Raw genomic sequence first — 19,369 nt, forward strand, 5'->3', positions numbered from 1 at the left:
ATGGAGCTTTGTGTTTTTTTTTTGTTTTTTTTTTACATCTTGATTTCTTATGGATTGTCAAATTAGCATCTTGATGCTGAAGTTTTGTTAAGGTGTAGTTGTAAACTTTTTATCCTTGGCGTGTCAGCAAAAATTCTCAAACAAAATGTTTTAGGCAAGAACTTCATTGTGTAAAAAAAAATATATAGAAGTGCCTGCAAGACATATTAGGCTAAAGGAGTGTTTTTTATGTTTGTTTTCTGTAGGATTATCTTTGTTTTCTTTTTCGTTTTTTGTTTTTTTCTCTCTCAAAGTCACGTTTTCCCATCCAAATAATTAAGATAGGAACCCTGTAAATTTGCTTGGCCCACAGTCTTTTGCCACCCATGTCATTCTTTGTCAAACGTTGCTCTATATTGACTTATTGTTTGGGATACTAATACGTTCAGCCGTTAACTTAAGCCGTTAACTCTATTCAGTAGAACTGCCTGGTAAAATCTGGCAAGGTCTGATATTGCTAGCCTTCTTGCAGTTGCAACCTATAATTGATCATCTTTAGTCCTGCTGTCACTCGAGTTTGTCCACATACATTAAAAAATCTTGGACTGGAATATTTACCACGAACTATTAGGATTAGAAGCTATACCATCTATTTAGGGGCCAATTTGTTTTGCCAATCCTTTTTTCCTGTAGATTCCTGGATAGCTCCTCAATTGTGTAAGGCTAAATATGTTTTAGAAGTCATAATCACTATTTAGTTTATTAATTTGTAGATATTTAATGAGTGGACCAATCTCGTAGATGACGTGCACCGCAATCCTCCAGTTCTTCACGGTCTTGCAAATATGGACCGCATTCACGCACTTGTGAGTGACCGTGCCAAACATGTCCGAGGTGGTAGCTTCTGTACCCTATCGCTATGATTGTGTGACTGCTGACTGAAGCACTGAGCTCAGCAGTTCCTTGGAGATTTCATTTTAAACAAAAACAACGGTAATGTGCAGCCGGGGGTTGATATACTAGTGCAGTACCAGAAAAAAGATGCTGAGAGGCACTTCATACCTTGCCCCCATGGATCACTGAGCGGAGTCTGACTATGAGAAACAGCAAGTGGGCTCTGGGCGAGTTTGGGTGGAACAAAGGCAGACCTGCCAACTAGGCTATTTTTTAACTGTGTGGTTGTAGGGGGTTTTCCCTTGACAAGAAAGTGGGTAGATGGCGACTGGGGCATTAGACCCTCAGCTATGCCTAGTAAGTCCATTCCTGCCCCCTCTACCTAAACCTCCGCCTGCCCCGTCCAACAAGGAGCACTCTTCTGGAACCACCTCCCATGTCCTGAGGAGGTTTTAAATGAAGCCCTGCTGTGCAGAGTATTCAGACCTCCGCTTCAAATCTATTGTGAGAAAGAGTTTCCAGGTCACCATGTGAATTTGCCTCGTCACCTATTGGCAGTATGATATGGAGTGAAACCCTGTCACGTGGCAGAATCTTGTAAATTGGCAGGCCGGCCAAGTACATTTCTGCATGCGACTAGCAGAGGAATGCTATACAATAAGCAACATTTCATAGGAATGGGTTTGGACATCTGTTAGAAAGCAGGAATGTATAAATCATTTAAGCTACACCTGCATTCACTTTGCAAAACCTGTCATGGCAATGCAGGTTTTTTTGTGTGTATTTGGTGTTTCATCAAAGTTGGGCTCTTGCAAAATAGTGCTAGCACGAATAGATCACAAGTCCCCGATTCTGCTTATCTTTGTTTTTGCATCTGATTTGGAAATCCTGCAACAAAATGTGCAGGGTTCTATTTCCTGACGTTTCATTCTTCTAAATCCTTGCATCCGAATACCACCGGCCCACAAGGCCCTGGCCTTGGCTAGAGCACATTGTCATTACCGTCCGCCTGGCAACATTGGGTGAGGACATGAGCTCTGAACGCCACTATGAAGGTCAAACTAGACTAGGTGAGCAATGGGGAGAGGCCATCTGCATCTTGGAGAGAGTTTCTCCTCTACTCTGGTGCCTCATTTCTCCCAGAAGCCTGAGCATATCCCCGCCCCCGCGGTGGCGCCGCGGCTAGGGCGACTTACTCCGGAATCTGGGGACCACGGTTCGTTCCCCAGCATCGGCGGCAGGTTAGCCCAGCACCATGTGATTCCGGGCAATACCTTGCTTAATCTTCCCGACGGCGCCTAGAGACCCTTAAGGGTGATTGTGCGCTTTACAAATGTGGATTATTATTCTCCTGCCTTTATTTCAGCTGTTGAACCACACATAAATGTATCCAGTTGGGAGAGACCTGTACAAATGGTTGGAACATACGCGTAGACCTTGTTGAGTGTGGGAGGAGATAACACTCCCTTGTATCGATCAAATTGTGTACCGTGATTTCTAAGTTTGATAGGTGCCGATTTTTCCGTCACCCTTGCCAGTCTGCCCCGGACGTCAGTTCTTTTGCCCCTCCTTTCCCTACTGCCCTCTGCTGCCACCCTCAGCCTGTCCTGCCACCCCAAACGCGCCAGCAACTCCCACCTTCCTGCTCCTCCAATCTGCTGGCAAAATGCCTAGGGCCTTCTACACCGAATGTACTTTAACGTCCTATCACTTCACTCGATGACAACCAGCACTTTGGGGACTACCACTTTATTCGTCTTTGTCCTGACCTGACCTGGCCTTTTTCTTCTTACTAGCCCCTTGTTTCTGTCTGCCCACATTGATTGGACCTTAGAGTGGCGAAAGATGCTACACAAATAATCAACATAATATTTAACTTAAACAGTTATTGCATAAAAACTCTACTGCAACAATTTTTTATTTATTCTGTAGAAGTGTGTTTTAGTTTGAAGCCAGATCTGTTGTTCATAGTTGGCAGAATTTAAGGTTCTGGTTTCATTCCAGGGCAGTTGGTAGAGTTGCAGACAGTGCTTTTGTGGTGGTGATGGCAGGTGTTGCAAAACTTCCTGCAAATCAGGTCTTGGCATGGGACTGTGGTGTGTGCCTCTGCCAGAAAACAGTGCATTGGTTAGCATGCAGGCTTTGAAAATGAAGTAGTACACGGCAGACAGCAGCTGCTATGGGTGCTTAGGACAGCATCGTGTCCTTTGTAGCGTCTGAAACTTTTAACACATGCACACATTTGTTTGAATGTTTGATTTTTGTACGTTGATTTCTTACATGTCCAAATTGACTTGGGCCCGATTCACAAAGCAGTCTGCACACCTACATGTGCTAATTGCATGGACTACAAGTGCGAATTCACATTTGAAATTCACAAAATACGAATTTACATTCTTAAATTAATTTACTACCGTGTAAAATTAGTCCAATATGGTATTTCACACGAGACATGATTTTGTGGGTATTCACAAATCTTTTGTTATGTCCATTCATATATCAGATCCGGTCAGGGATTTACTTCTATGAAAAGAATGAAAAGAACCTTCTCCATGATTGGATTTGGGAAGTAATACCCCAAAATTTGCAAGGGGAAGGAGTTTCTCTTAAGAAAAAATATTTTCTGAGTCATGAGGAGCGGCTTTAGCAAGTGCAGCCTTTTTTTGTTAATCATGTATTGATATGTAAATGTACACTGCATAAATTCTAAGTATTGTGTAATGCTGAAGAAGGGAAGTCTCATGGAATGTAGTAACAGCTGCAGTTTCTCTGTAGTACTCTTGTCATTTTTTTTATATTCCCCAAAAATCCAAAATGTATTTCAAACGCAGCTGTTGGTCTTTGGGAGAATAGTTGTTTTGAGGATCAGGACTTGAGTGTCAATGAGGATTATCAGGCTTGTCTCTGCTTGGCCTGTAGCTCTGTTTCTGCACGCTAAAAATAGCAAACCCGTTGTCGTTGTTGGAGTTGTAAGCTGTCCTGGTTCTGCTATTAAGAAACTTGCGCAGTCGGGTCGCCGTTTCCTGCAAGCGATTTAACGGGTTCAACCTTCCACAACGCACATCTGTGACAATCGCACAGAAACATGGCCGTGACATGCAGTCAAGACCAGACTGTATACTGCCTATTGTGTGTCTTTTTGCAGTATTCGCAGGACCCTCTGACTAGAATCGGTCCTTGGGGAAGGCGCTGTGCCTTTGCGTCATCCACCGGTTATGCTCGCCAGCGCCTGTGCACCTGTTCCCCTCTGGCCAGTTACTCTGTGGTTTCTTCAAAGAAAAGGATGAAGCGGGCTGTCATTTTGCTGGGCTTGTTTGTAAACACGACCGGAAGTCTGCTTCTGGTTGATTCCCCTCACCTGCTCTGCTCGTCTCTGGTGCCTGACTGGCCCTGACAGGTGCAGCTGCAGACCAGCTCGTGGCCACGGGCCAGCGCCGCTCTTCCCGCCCGCGCTTGGCAGGCGACCACCAGCGAGCGACAGCTCCAGGTCTGCTTCTGCTCCCCGAAAACGACGTGCTTCGCCTTTTTATTAGGGTTTGCGCATGCACACGAGTAAAAAAATAGAAGCATTCTTTTGTTCCATTTCCTCTTTTTAAAGGAAAGTATATAAAAGGGGGTCTCATAAACCTTAATGGTTGTAACTTTTTACACATGCTCCTTATAATTTCGACTGAAAATGTGTTTTTCCAATCCTCTGGCAGTGTCCATTTTTTCGTCAGTATGTGAATGTGGCGTGCAAGAAGTCTACTTTTGGGCAGCGAGTGGCCTCAATCTGTTGTCTGGCAATCAATAACAGAGCTAATAGTACAAGACTGACAAAAACAACTCCCATGTGAACCATTGTTAACCAGAGAGCAGATTTTTTACAACATGTCTCTTCATAGTGGGTCTCAAAGGCAGGCGTGGGTATCAGACGAATATCTGGCATGGTAGGTGGCTGGTGGGAGGCAGAATGGAGTTCATGGTTCCTGTGTATACCTCGAAACCCTCCTCCCCTATGCATTACTTTGCACCACACCTGCATTCCTTTATGAATGTTTTACATATTATGTCCGATTTTGCGGTATTTTTAGATCCGGCTTTAGCCAATAATTTGTATTTTACAGCCCTCTTCATTCATTACTCTGTCATTCACATTTTTATTCTGCTTGTACAGCGTGGGGCAGTGGATTAGCTAACTTCAGCCACTGGCTAACTTAACAGTAAGTGAAGGCATTCTGCTCTCTTTCACAAGAGCACATCCGCACACAAAGTTGCTCACTTCAGTGTCCAAGTATGGCAATATGTGCTCTCCGAGGAAAAAAAATGTCTGTTATTAAATTATTATTTTAATATTGGCAATAGGTCAGCAGCTGCCTCAACAAAGCTTAAACACAAAGCCGGCGTTGACTGAGCCAAAAGGATGGCAGCCAATATCATACACATTGGCTTTGCCAATGTTTGTTAGGTTTAGCCTTAAGAACATTTCACCTCTTTCACCAGCCTCTTGTTTTCAAAACGTCATAAAAAAAAACACACACACATGTATACATAAAAACATGGAGGCGCTTTTGGTCAGCTCTCTACCTGCACTGTCTGTTAAAGTGCTGTTTACGTTTTGCTTCCACCCCAGTACACACTACAGCTTAGGGCTGTGGGTCAGCCCACTTTATCCTTTGGATGTCTTCAATGCGAATATTTGCATTTTGCCTGCTCACGGGTGAAAAGAAGTGCTATGAGATGGTGGTTGGGCTCCTGGCCCCTCTTAAATTTTATTTGTGGATCTGTTTTCACAAAAAACGAAGTAAAATGTGGCAATATTGGTGAAGCCAGACCTATGGGTTTTGTCAATGCTTTTTGCATATGCAATAGATTTGCCACGAATAGCGTTAAAATGCATTCTTTAACTAATTGCCCTTCATTATTCTCTTAGACCCTTTCTTGAGATGAGCCCAAGTTCCATAGACCTAAACTGAAAGTTCCTGCAGCCATAGCTTCTAAGGAACTGTATAGATCTGAAATATGAATCTTAGCAACTCTGTCTTCTGGGGATTGGATTTAAAGCAGGTGACTGTCTTAAGGCTGTTAGACTGGATGGCTGATCACCAACTAATGAACTCTTCCAACATTGACATATGAAGGTATAACTGGGTGTCCTATGCATACTGATGAACACGGATGCTCAGTGAGCTGAGGCTGTATCCCGGTGACTCTTTGTGCAAGTTGAAGAAAGGAGTGAAAGCACAATGGAATTGTGCATGTTGTCAGACGATGCAGGGTTCAGTGATTTGCAGAACCACCTGCCCTTGTAGACTTTAGTTGATCAGCAAAGGACTCAAACTAGCATAGCATTGTGACTGAATCCCTTCAGCGCCCCCAAGAACCCAGTAAACTGTAGCACAATCTGCTGAAAGGCCCAGCAGAATCAGGGCATCTAGATTTCCTCCAACTAGTACATAGAAGGGGTCATCCTTTACTTTAGGCTGTCTTTTACATGATTCCAGATTGAACGAGCCACTGGATCCTGGAAAAATTTGCCACAAGGTGAGTGAGTGAGTGCATTTATATTTATATAGAGTAGTTGTTTGCAACTCTTGAGCAGTAGGACTTTCCAGTAGCAGAGCATGTGTGTGATTGGAAGGATTCTGTTCCTATAGTATCTCTTCCGGGGAGCTGTGTATATCCCACCAGAAGTCTCTTGGAAAAGGTATCAAGTGTTTTCCAGTGTGTTCTAAAGCAGAAGTTTGCTTGGGGGTTCACTATGGTTCTCCTCAAGAAAGACTGCCTGCAATACTTCATTCCTTCAAAGGGTATCCTCTTTGCAGGGGAATTCATGACTTCTCTGGATCTCCAGGATGCATACTTTCAAGAACTAGGTAGCATCGGATATTTCTGGCTTTCTAGATGTAGGTTTCTACTACTAGTTCTTCAGAGTCTGCTTCAAGAGTGTTTAACAAGAACGTGACATTTGTAGTTGGCATACTGCTGGACTGGTGAGTTCTTACCAATGTGCTGTTCTCTTCACCGGAGACGTCCTTGAAAGATATAGTACCCGATTAATTTGGCCCAAGCCGGAATCGCCCCAATAAATCTGTATCCAAGAAAGCAATCGCTTTTCATCTAAACGGATGGCATATCCATACCGCTACGGATCCCAACTGGACTGTGAATTGGTTTCCGTGAATTGGTTTTAGTCTCCTCCTTGATCTGGAGCCTAAGGGCCCTTTTCTCTGATGTCATTTCACTGATGGTAGGCCTTGCTTGTAATTTAATGGGCCACAACACTTGCTACCCCTTAAGCATCCCAGCTCTCGAGACTTGAAAAATGAGGTTCTGGTCACTGAGGTGATTTGAAAACTGCTACGGTTGCGATGTCATCTAGATATATCCTGCAATCAATTGCCTCCCCTCTTTCTTATCTTGACTCTGATGCTGAGAACTAATGGCAGTAGATAGGATTCAGTAGGCTATTTTGCTTGATCAATCTCAGCAAAGAAGTTTGATCTTTTTGCTCTTTTCAGAGAAAGGGAATTCCTCCTGGCTTACCTATAGTTCTTCCAAATCTATCCAGCGGTCAAGACAGATGGTGTTTGGACAAAGAAACGGGTCAGTCAGCTGAGGGATACTGTTCCCCAGCTTCATCAGATTCGGCTGACCTTTTCAGATGGACTGAAAGTCATGAATCCTTCCTGAAGGCAGTCTTCAGCCAATGTAGACCGTGTGACTGACCTGTTGAATGACCACTATGGACTTACTGGAAAAACATTTTTTTTTCCTTGATGTGTAGTTTCTTTTCTTTGTATCAAATTAGAACACATCCACTCCACACACCCACACACACACTCACTCACTCACTCACTCACTCACTCACTCGGTAGTTGTTTTTGTGGCTGTGCACGTGCGAATATTTCAGGATGATAACATGTGAACAGAACTTTAAGTTCTGCTGTTGACTTGCTGCCACGCTCTCAAAATTGCAACCCAGTAAGCCACACTGTTTTGAAAATTGTGGCTGCAGAGCTTTAAGCCCACAAACGAATTCTGAATTAAATGGTACTTCTGCTTGCTAAGTATTTTCCTGTGTGTTTAACTTCTTGGCGGCTGCTCTCAGGAAAGTAGACAAGCTGCAGATGAAAAACGTTTGTTGCGTGCCTCTAGGTAGCTCTGCCCATGTTGACTTGAAGCGCACTTCAAGCGCACTAGATGACTTATTAACGAAAATGGAAAGCTAGCTCTTGTTTGGCAGACTTCAAACTCTTTCTAAAAATAGCTTCGGTGTATGCTTCGGGCTACAAGCGTGTCCGTTGGTTAATTCTCAGGCTGCTGCACACGGTGTTCATGTTGTGCGTGTGAAATTGCCTAGTCATATCTCACAACGCTGAGCTCTCTGCCGCTCCCACACGATTTCTATATCCCTTTCTGACGGACGCCACCCGTAGAAGTCTGTCCTGCTTATTTGTCACCATTCTCTCTTCCCTTTATACATACGGCGTTTCAGTTTCCGGTAGTAGGAGGGTCCTGAGTGTTACCTTTCTTGTTCTGTGCTTTCAAGCCTCGGGGCCTTATATTGATTGGGTTTTGCTGACGCAGAGCCAAGCGCCTGTTTTTCCCGCCTGCAGTGAATTCATTTAATCCGATGTTAATTTGTGTTGGTGCTTTACTTTCAGACAGTACAGCTAGGAAAAAGCGAGCAGGGGTTTCCCCCCGTTTCTGAGCTGCTCGCTTTAAAATAATGGTGTCCGAGAAATATCTGGTGAACTAAATTAACTTTACACCCTGGGGGCATAAAAACAAGCGCTCGGCTCAGCATCAGTCAGCGCAGTCCCTCACGATAGGGCCCCAGGTCTTTCTGTCTCCTGGATCGGGCCACACCTCTGTGCTCTTGTCTGTGGGTATACGAGTTTTGTTTTTCACTAAATTGCCATTGGGCTGTCTGTGGTGCAGCCTTTCTCATCTTGTCTGTCGACTTCCTGCCCCGATCTGCATTTGTGTAATCTTATAGCACATGGTTTAATGGGCGGGGTGTGTTCGCAGCACACACTCGCCATGGGTGTCCCCTGAGGCGTTGCTTTTGCTCCTTCTGGCTATAAACATGTGAAGCATTGCTGCTTATAACTTTCATTACCAGGTGCCTGCATTGGATGAATAAAACCCACTTTTACTTATTCTTGATGCTCTATTACTTACCAATAATATTCGTTAATATCTTCATTAATTCTAGACTTAGACTTCCTTGTCACAGTCCTTTCTATCTATCTATCTATCTATCTATCTATCTATCTATCTATCTATCTATCTATCTATCTATCTATCTATCTAGCCTTACGCTTCCTCGTCACAGTCCTTGAGATAAATAAATATATATATATATATATATATATATATATATATATATATATATATATATATATATATATATATATATATATATATATATTCTCAATATACTTGTTCTTCACATGTAGCAAACAAACGTGGTGTTGGAGGGGGGAGCGGCTGTGAAGAGCTCTGACTGTCACCACTTCCTAGATGCCCTACAGGGGTGTGTGGTTGGTTGGGTATTGGATGTCGTACGTCGTCTGTGGTAGCTTCTGGCTGCCGCGCCTCAGGTTCAAACAAATGACGTGTGAACAGCTTTACCTGCAGTTGTTTATAAAGTGGGCCGCCCCGTCTGGTTTACTTCTGTAAATGCGGTGCTCCACATTGAGCTGGGGGTATTGGCTTGTGGTAACTGATTTCAATGACTGTGTAACACTTTCCTTTTCATTCTGTGTAGGATGCGTCACGATGAAACGCCACAGGAATGTTAGCAGCAGCGACAGTTCAGACAATGAAAGTAAGTTGTGTGGGTCCCTCTTCACAATTGTATGGTTTCAATTCCAGCTGATAAGATTCTTTAAACAAATGTTTGTCAAAGACCTTTCTAGTCTGTCTCTTGGTTTTGACTTGTTTATGGTTTTAAATGTTTTTCTTTCCAACGCCTTTTCCTCTCTATAGCACAAGCTGATGGTGCAGCCCAGATCTTATTCTGGCTGTTGAGTGCCTGTAGTAGCATGGCCGCAGCACTCTCTGGCATGTGAACCAGTGGCATCCTGTAATGTGTAGTACTGATGAGGTGGACACTCACTCACTCAGTCACTCCCAGAAAGGCACTCTCACCCATCCATTCACAAGTGTACACACATACACCGATCATTCAAAAGGACAGACACGCCTTCACAACCTCACAAGCTCACACAGCATTCACACATATACACATGCATCCAACATTTCACGAGGACTTGCCGCCGCAGTGACATCGGGTGGCAGGAGGGAGAAGCAGAAAGGTCTTGGTTGTTAGGCTTCAAAAAGGAAGGGGCCGCAGGAAGATCCCCCGCTGCCTCAGCTCATTGATTGACCTTATCATTGATCAGCCAATGAGAGGAGGACTATCCTTACCTTCTTACAGGATGGGGTCAGTGAGTGTGTCAAGTCCTTGCAAGGCAAAGGCCTTGGATTCATAGACAACCTGATCCACGGTACCCCCCCCCCCTCCCCCCGAGCCCCCCCCTCCCGTAATCTTTGCTCGGCTCACCTTCAACTCCTGGCAGTCCCTACCTTCAAGCTGAAGCGACAAGGGGGAAGTAGGTTTGCAACGCTTGCACCCAGGCTCTGGAATTCCATCCCCTTGAAAATTAGGTCTAGTTCTGAGTTATTGAAATTTAGAAAATCCCTCAAAACCTGGTTGTTCACCCAGGCCTATGAATAACCATTACCGTGTCACCACCAGCACCTCCTAGCTCCAGCACCATGAAGCCAATCAGTGAACGAGGGCTTTATAAAACATTTTTAACATAACATTTTAACAGTGTTGCTGACCCCACTCCACTCTGTGACCAGGCATCGTGCTAGAAATTCAAACCTGGGTACTTCTGCGCCCAAATCTGAAGGGCGGAGGTCCGAGTCTATCAGTGATGTTCTTCCTCGTCATAAGGGGGATGCTCTCCGAAGACTTTACCGGGCTGATGCCGTCACACCCTCAGGCTGTGATATTTTCAGCCGGGCAAAGCTTGGCTGAGACTGCCAGGCTGCCTGAGCATTTTGCACATGTAAAGTGCTTGGCTGCTTGACCCTGACCTGGTGAGTGTCTGTCAGAATGTTCCTTGCTCAACGTGACACACTCGGTGCCTCGTGAAAGGAACAGGGATGGGGCTCCTCCTGCCAATAATGACAGGCCGCTGCTGGTGTGAACCCTAAAAGAGATAAATGACCATAGTGCGAGTTCTTTATTAAAGTTATGTTGGACTTCCTGTGGGGTCATTTGAAGTGACTCCCCACCCTGGTCAGGGGCATAATTAGTTAGGGGTCATCCTTTCCCTCACTCTCAGCTTTAGGGACATAGGAAGGTGTGTTCAGCTAGAGTACAGCTTGGTGTACATGTAGCTGGTTGTGCCTTTAAAAAAATAAGAGTGCGTAGGATGACGCTCAAGACTCTTTTAGAGGGGATATGACAAAGAAGCACAGGTACATACCATTTGATAAACTGGCAGGGCGAGAGTTATTTGCAACGGAAGCACACTGAAACGAGAACAGCAGTTGCATGCAACGTATCCTTTCATCTACACACTGACATAAAATAAATCGGGAGCAGGTTATTCCGTACAGCGAAACATGTTGATACACAATTCCTGCACTCAGCGAGGTGGGCGATGCTTCCCAATCTAGAATGTTATTCAGCGTCCTCTTGCCTTAAGAGGTTGCTGAATAATATTTGATGTGCGGTTTGTTGTGGTGGCACACTTGCACAAAAGAGTGACTGCTATAGCGATGATGTGATGTGTCCGCTTCTGCAAAGATGTGTATGTGTCAGGCTGAGGGAATCATCATGACCTTAGCACAAAAGTAGAAATAGTGACATTGGCCACGGTTCCTTCTGCCAATTGGTTGTTATATTCATGGAAGTGTTAATAGGAAGCTGGTCTATTCACTACGTCTTCAAGGGCTGAAAGATAATAATGTATCTTTCCCAACTACATGTAGGATTGTATGCTATTGAGCCATTGCTGCCTTGGACAGCAGTAGGGATACCCATCAATGAGTTTTTTCTTCCTTGGTGTTCCTCCAAACATGAGATAAGTGTGTTTGTTCTAACTCCGTATGCTGTAGGAGCGGGCACCAATTGATCATTGTTTTCTCAAGGTGTGTGATTGCTTCTTCAAGGTACTGAAGAAAAGCCCCCCAGTGAGTCATTGCTTCTTGGGTACAAAAAACCCAATGAGCAACTGGTTCCTTACAGTCTGCTCCAAAGTCCACCAGTGAGTCATTGCTTCTTGGGTACATAAAGCCCAATGAGCAACTGCTTCCTTACAGTCTGCTCCAAAGTCCACCAGTGAGTCATTGGTTCTTCCATGCACGTAAGGATAGAGGATTACGTTGTTAAGGGGTGAGCTGCTGGGGTTCATACACAATCAAACTGGACTCAAATCTTTGCGGGCACAAGACCGGTCAGGTGGCTAAACCCAAAGTCCACCAATTAGGAGAGATTATTGTACGCAAGGCTGGTTGTGCTAAATATGTATATACATAAAGTTTTGGGGAATGAAATCACAAAATCCAAAAGCATCGTCCGTTTTAGATCTGTATTTATTTTTGGTCAAAGAAAAGAAAAACAAGAGAACAGCCGACATTGTGTTTTGCCCGTGTGGCTAACAAGCCAAGAAGGGCTTTTTCAAGGCAATTAATCTTCTAGATACATTTTCAGTTTTATGTTCATCTTGTTGCACATAAGAAAAAGGAAGAGCCGAATATCGGCTTGAGGATAGCACATCACTGAGTTGTTGCTTCCTCACGGTTCTGAAGTAGCATCTACCAGGGAGTAATTTCCTTCTCGGTGTACTGCAAGAAAGCACACCAGTGATGCATTTGCTTTCTCAAGACAGTGAAGGAAGGCCATCCAGTGTGTTTTGTTTCATCAGGATACTCCAGGAAGGCATGGCCCAGGGTCATTGCTTCCTCATGGTAGGGTAGGAAAGCATGCCAGTGGGCCGTGCTTCCTCGAGGTAATGTTGGAAAGCGCATCATTGAGTCTTTGCTTCCGCAGTGTAATGAAGGCCAACCACCAGTAAGCCATTGCTTCCTCATAGTAATGATGAAAAGCATACCCGTGATTCAGTGTGCCCTCCCTCAATGTACTAAAGCAAAGAACTAACGCGAGTAGTCGCTTCCTCCGTGCACTTAGAAATAACACACCATCGAGTCCTTGATTCCTCATCGTGCTGTAGGCTAGTGCACAAGTAAGCCTTTGCTTCCTCAAGGTGTGGCGTAGGATATGGTTGTAGCGAGTAAATGTCTACTTGGACCTTGGAACAGGAAAGCATGCATTTAATTAGTATTCCTTGATGCGGAATAGAAAAGTGCAGCTGTCCGTTCATTGTTGCTGCTTTACCCAGGAACTGAAAACGGCGACACTGAGGAATTTTTGCAACTTGAGAAATAAGAATGCCGCCACCCAGCAAGCCATACCCTTTAGTGGGAATCTGCCTCACTCATTGATTTATTGTAGTCTGGCATCAGAAATTGCTCCATTAAACGGACTATAGTGGATGCAATGTTTAGATAAGTACTTAAATGTAAATGCCATTTCAAACTTTATTTTTCAAATTTAATACCACCAACATTTGCTCAGTTTGCAAGCCCCTCCTCGTGTGTTGAATAAGGCACATGAGGGGTAAACCTATTTGCTCATAATCACAGTGCGGTACAAAAGGGGGTGGTGATGGACGGAGCATCTGAATAAAACACTCACACCCAGTCAAAAGATCTGGGTTTAATCCATCACCGTTCTTTAGCCCACTCTGCCACCCCAGTTCAGACATGGCCATATGCAAATCAGTCTGACCCTGTGCCTCATGGAAACAGTCCAGCCTGAACTGCCAAGCCATGTCTTCCCTGGACCGGAAACAAGCTTCCGAGGACCGGTTTCTGGCATTCCAGCCGTCTTCAGCCCGGCTTGCTTGAATCCAGTGGCAAAGTGAGCAAGGGACTCACGTCTGAGCATACCCTGCCAACTTAGGGCGAACAAAGATAAACCAAAGGTGATGATGGACGGAGCGTTTACAATATAAACACTGTGCGGCCGGTGAAGGAACTAGGATTTGAACCCTGATCAGTCCACCATTACTAATGTAGTCCGTAGACGACATCTCGCAAGTAAATGCTTTTTGGCTTGTAGGATAAAAGGGAAGATTTGCCGAAGTACCTTTTGGAAAACCTACTGGACCAGAGACCAGTCAACTTACACTTTTTTGCCTGACAAGTGCAGCAGCTACCTTTTTGAACTCGATTCAATCTACCTAAAAGACAAGTGCCAGTGGAAATAGTCTAAATTTGTTTGTTGCGTATGTTTTTACACACCGTGCTTAGGCTTACATATAGCTCCAGCATGTTGCATCAGACTGTTTCACATGAGAGCCTCAGGAAAAGTGCAGACTGGCAGTAGATAGCGCAGTGGAGCTGAGCATGTGCTGCCTAAATCTGCTGGTAACGGTCACAACAGGTTTACAGGCTACACTCGGGACCTCACCCTTCATAGGAGTATGACATAAGTACCACAGAGTTGCGTCATAGTCACACCTGTTATTTGAAGTGTTACACTGCGTAACCGTAGTAGAAAACACCATATAAAAAGCTGTTCGCAAATTCAAACACCAAATGTACAATGTGGTGAAACCGATTAATTCACTTTGGTTCAAACATGAAGCAGCCCTGGTTTTCCTTTGAGCTTTTTCTCTTTAATTTTTTTTTACTTTTCCTGTTTTTTTTTTTTCAAACTACGCGGTTATATTTGGTTTGTGTTTGCTTGTTGCTACGTTTATGTAATTGTCTTTGGCTAAAATGGCTAGCAAAATGAAAATCTTGAAGGGAGCGCAGTGCTAGGTTTTGTGAAGTTTGTTGGGGGAAACCTCATTGGGCTTGGCTGAAGGTGCTTTTGTTAGTAGAGTACATATTTTCCCTTAGCAACATAAGCAATCGCCTTTCCCACAACTGCACTGTAAACTAAAACTCAACGGGTTTATGCTGCAGGAGAGTTTAATCTACTTAGCCCACAAGACAAAATAAACATGAAGGCTTGTTTCCTTTGACCCCAATGTGCCATAGGTCATTTGCTATTGTTGAGGTTACCTGCGCCATGCCATGAAGGTTTTTCGCCGCCCGTTGTAAATCCTAGGTTCTTGATTGTGGTGGAAGATAGGATATTATGATTAAAAGAAAGACCGCTACTACTGGGTTATTCTGTGAGTTGTTTCCGCTTGGCTTGCCTCCCTAAGAGCCTGATGCTTGTGATTTCATCAAGGAGATTTTGAAAGTTAGAGAAAATGATGGTGGCCCATGTGCAACCAACCCAGCCTTGAAAGATTGTTGATAGACATGCTGATGTCGTCTTTTCTTTAAAATTCTGGAGTAATGTGAGAGCCGAGACTGAGATGCTTGCTTTTGAGGAGTAACAACCTATTAGTGTACAGTGTCTTCTTCATCCAGAATGTGTTTCATGTTGTCCCACAAAGATTTCCTTGCAGGCCAACACCCAAAAAGCATTAAAGAGATGCTTTTCCAAGTCCAGCCACTCAATAGCGGTGGTGGTGCACGGCCTATGAATATAGAATAGACCTGACCTGCAAAAGTATTGTTACATACAAGTACTTTTTCCTGGTCAGTAAACTTGACCAAGATAGAAAAATATGGGCGTGTGTCTGATTGGCTGGTCCGGAGTTGCATTGTTGAAGAATGGTTTAGGATTTATCAGTAAGGTTACTAGGATGGTTTTTAGAAGTCAGACTGGGGCGAAGATCTTTGCTGTGAGATGAAGCTTCTGATTATATTTTCAACAGAAACCACCGGTTGAAAAGTGAACACTTTTCAGGTTTGTCTCATCGTGTTTGTTTAACAGATGCTAAGGTGATGTACCTTAGAACTGTAACAGCACATCTAGCAATACATCCATCTCCAGATCAAAGGGGCAGTGACATTGGTTTGATTAATATATAGTTTAGTGCCAGTAGTAGATGAGAGGTTTCATTTGACCCTCTGTTTACTTTTGAAAAATAGCTGTTCAACAATCTTGAATATGCTTGGCGTAGATATTTGCTTCCTGATCACATATTCTTTCATCATTTAAAGTTGTACAGCAAAATGTAGTAAATCGAGGATACTGGCAAGTCAAGATCTTTGACTAGATTGTATGATCATGTCGGAGTCTAGACTGTGCCCATGAGAATGGACTCTTTCTTCACCTTGGTGAGGAACTGTTGTATACTGAAGAAGGGTAGTTAGTGTTGGGAAGTGTTTCCCTATCTACCCCTTTACCCACCCCCTTACCATTTTAAGCTCCATTTATTTAGTCTTCTACTCTCTTGAAATGTTTTTCTAGTAACTGATGTAACTGTAACGGATGTAATTTTGTAATTTCTGTGGAACCTTATGTAAAGTGCTCTGATACCTCCGGGTCTAGCCTGCGGGTTGTATGACACAACAACGCGGGCTATTACCACGCGTGCCATTACAACGCTGTTTTTACAACGCAAGTCGTTACGACTTGCGCTGAATAGTGGAATAGTTTAATTTTCTATTCCAACTCCAGCCCACGTTACAGTAGGGAAGGTGTTGGATAGAAAATTAAACTATTCCCTATCCAACAGCGCCCTCCAGCGCAAGTCGTTCTAACGACTTGCGTTGTAAAAGCAGCGTAGTAATGGCAGCTCGTGGTAATGCCCGCATTGTAAAGGCTGCTCACCAGCCTGCGCTATATAAAACTCTCGAAATGAAAAATTGATGTTTTCTAGGACCTTCCTTGGCCGGGTATTTCAGCTTTTATTTATTTTATTTATTTATTTTGAAAGTTTTATATAGCGCGAACAAGATCTTTGCAGATATCAGAGCGCTTTACAGGGGGAGATGAAGTAATAGAATGTAATAGTTGAGGTAGTTGGGTACAAGGTGCATAGTTACATAGGTAGGTCAAAGAAAAACCGGAGGTAGATCAAAGGTGAGGTAGTGTCAGTACAAGGTACATAGTCAAACCGTTGCGCCAATAATATAAAAGTACAAAAGTAAGCATATACTTATTTAAACGTGCTGCAAGTGTTTTTGGAGATAACATAAAGGTGGGCATAGTTGAGGTAGGTGCGTGCAGGATGTATAGTCACACAGGTGCATCAGTAGTACAAAAGTAGGAATGGTTGAGGTGGTGTAGGTACAGTGTGCAAGTCAGACAGGTGCGTCAGTAGTACATCAAAATACAAAGAGGGAACATATACAATCAAATAAGTCATAATACCAGTGGTACAAGTAGTAAAAAGAGGGAACATATACAATCAAATAAGTCATAATACAAATAGTACTAGTAGACCAAGGGGTCAGGCCGGTATTACGGAGCGGAATTCATGAGAGATACAGGTTAATAGATCATGTGTATTTAGCCATGAGGATCGCTTTTACTTCTTTCTTAAACAGTTTGTTGGAGGAGATGAGCCTGGTTTCAGGAGGGAGTGAGTTCCAGATCCTGGGCGCCATTCCTGAAAAGGAGCGTTTATAGGTTTTTTCCTTTCTGAATCTTCGAGGTTTCAGCAGAAGATTGTTTGAACTAGTAGTTCTAGAGCCACCCGAGATTGTCAGCTTTTGAGTGAGGTAGCTGGGCGAGTTGTGGTGTACAGCCTTGTGAGTCATGCAATCATTCTTTTGAGTAAATCAACTTTCCAACATCGCAGGTGAATAACCAATGTTGTGCACAACAAGTAAAATCCTAATGGTAATATTTAATGGGTCAGTGAGCCGAATACTAGGCCAAGGCGTGAAGTGGAGGGAGCGAAGTCCATGGGGCCCATGCAGAACATCTACATGTCCACTGTGTATCCCCCTTTATTATAAGAAATATTCAGTGAGCTTCCCCTCCAGTGATACTAAGCATTGGCAAAGGCTTTCTCAATAATTTTTAGCAATGTTGTACAGCATTGCTAAATGAGAAAAGCCTGAGGCTTGGCCAGGAAGTGTCATTTTGTAGGCGCACACCACATGTTGTTGCTTACAAAATGACGTGGCTGCAATTTTTTTCTTTTTCTTTGCTGATGCATGTTGGATAGGCAAAAAAAAGAATGTGTTTTTCTGAAGTGCGGGTAAAGGGAAATAACGCATGGGTTTGGGAGGAGAAACAGCAAATGACAGAAAAGGAGTGTGCAGGAAGCTACATTGAGGGCAGAGGGGCCAGCAACGCAAGGGTGAGAAGAAGCAACGGGCAAGAGAGCAATGTGGAGGTTGTGTGGAGAAGTACACAGGTGAGATAGCAACATGGGATGGCACGAGAGCTAGCGCACCATGGGGGGGAGGCATGGCAGGCTAGAGAAGCACACTGGCCAAAGAGCATTATGTGGAGAGAGAAATACATAAAACAACTGGTATACACATGCACTCGTGTAGAGTGCTTAACTAAAAAGAACACAAGTAGTGCTTGAAAAACAAGCAGTGTAAGTATACAAGCCAGCCAATCAAAAGAGCTGATAAAGAGGCGATGCTTCATGGAAAGGACAAGGACAAGTACAAGTTTGACAAGCTGGGATAGAAATGAGGCAGCAAATGAGTGACCGTAAAGCCAACCAATGGTAAGGAGTGGATGGGATTCAAGTCCACAATATGCCTTTCACAGCCTGGAAGCTGTGCGGTCTAGTAGGCTCAACCTAAAAAAGGAAGCTTAACACCCGATACATTAATTTATAGTACCATTTTAACTAATGGTGGGGGAGAGCAACATGCACAAGCTCCACCTTGTGCAGTCACCTCTGCCCCTTCCGTGTGACCCTTACATAAAATTATGAGCTCTGTCAAAGTGTGAGAAACTGTAAATCCCCCCTCAAGATTTCATCGTTAAGTTGTAAACCTTTAAGCCTCATAGCCCTGAATGGTGAACAAACTATTGTTACACAGTAGCACTTTTCTCATTTGCAAAGTCAGCCAGCTCGGGTCTGGACACAAGTAGACACCCCATCTTGCCATATGCATGTTAAACCTCTTGGCAGCAGCTCTACAGTGATTCCGGAGGCTGATATTTCCACCAACAAAATTCCATCTTCTGAATCTCTTTCTGGGGAGTACAGTTACTTTCTTTGCAAGAAAACTTGTGCCAAAGATTTCCGGTACTCATTAACTGAGGAGTAAAGCAACTAGAGTGTTCTTGGGCAGATAGATGACCCTCTACTACTGTGGACGTCTGCAAAGTATAAGAAGTTCACTGCTCACAGCACTCCTGAATTATGTGGTCTGTCCCTGCAATGTCCATATTAGATTCCAGGTTCTCGCACACTGCTTAATTCTTGTCACCAGACCCTTTATCTCATCCATCACCCCGTCAATTGAAAACATTTTTGTCTCAATGTGATGGGTGGACTTATGCAGCAGTGGGGTAACGCAAAATGATGGGGTCTCCCTGCAGAATGCAATGAGGGGCCTCTGAGTCTCTCATATCTCGGAGATATTCAGTGGCCTTTGGCAG

At 43.9% G+C, this 19,369-nt stretch overlaps 1 protein-coding gene across 1 annotated transcript in view; it reads left to right on the forward strand.

Annotated features, from left to right (window-relative positions):
* The window catches only part of JADE3 (jade family PHD finger 3), a 225,772-nt gene that overhangs the window by 122,472 nt on the left and 83,931 nt on the right, over positions 1-19,369 (forward strand). The window contains exon 2 of the mRNA XM_086934199.1: positions 9,629-9,688. Within this exon, the coding sequence (XP_086790325.1) occupies positions 9,640-9,688 (49 nt within the window). The 5' untranslated portion in view covers positions 9,629-9,639. The remainder of the gene's footprint in view (positions 1-9,628; positions 9,689-19,369) is intronic.

Source organism: Lissotriton vulgaris, chromosome 8 (genome assembly GCF_964263255.1).
Source record: "Lissotriton vulgaris chromosome 8, aLisVul1.2, whole genome shotgun sequence".
NCBI classification, from domain to species: domain Eukaryota; kingdom Metazoa; phylum Chordata; class Amphibia; order Caudata; family Salamandridae; genus Lissotriton; species Lissotriton vulgaris.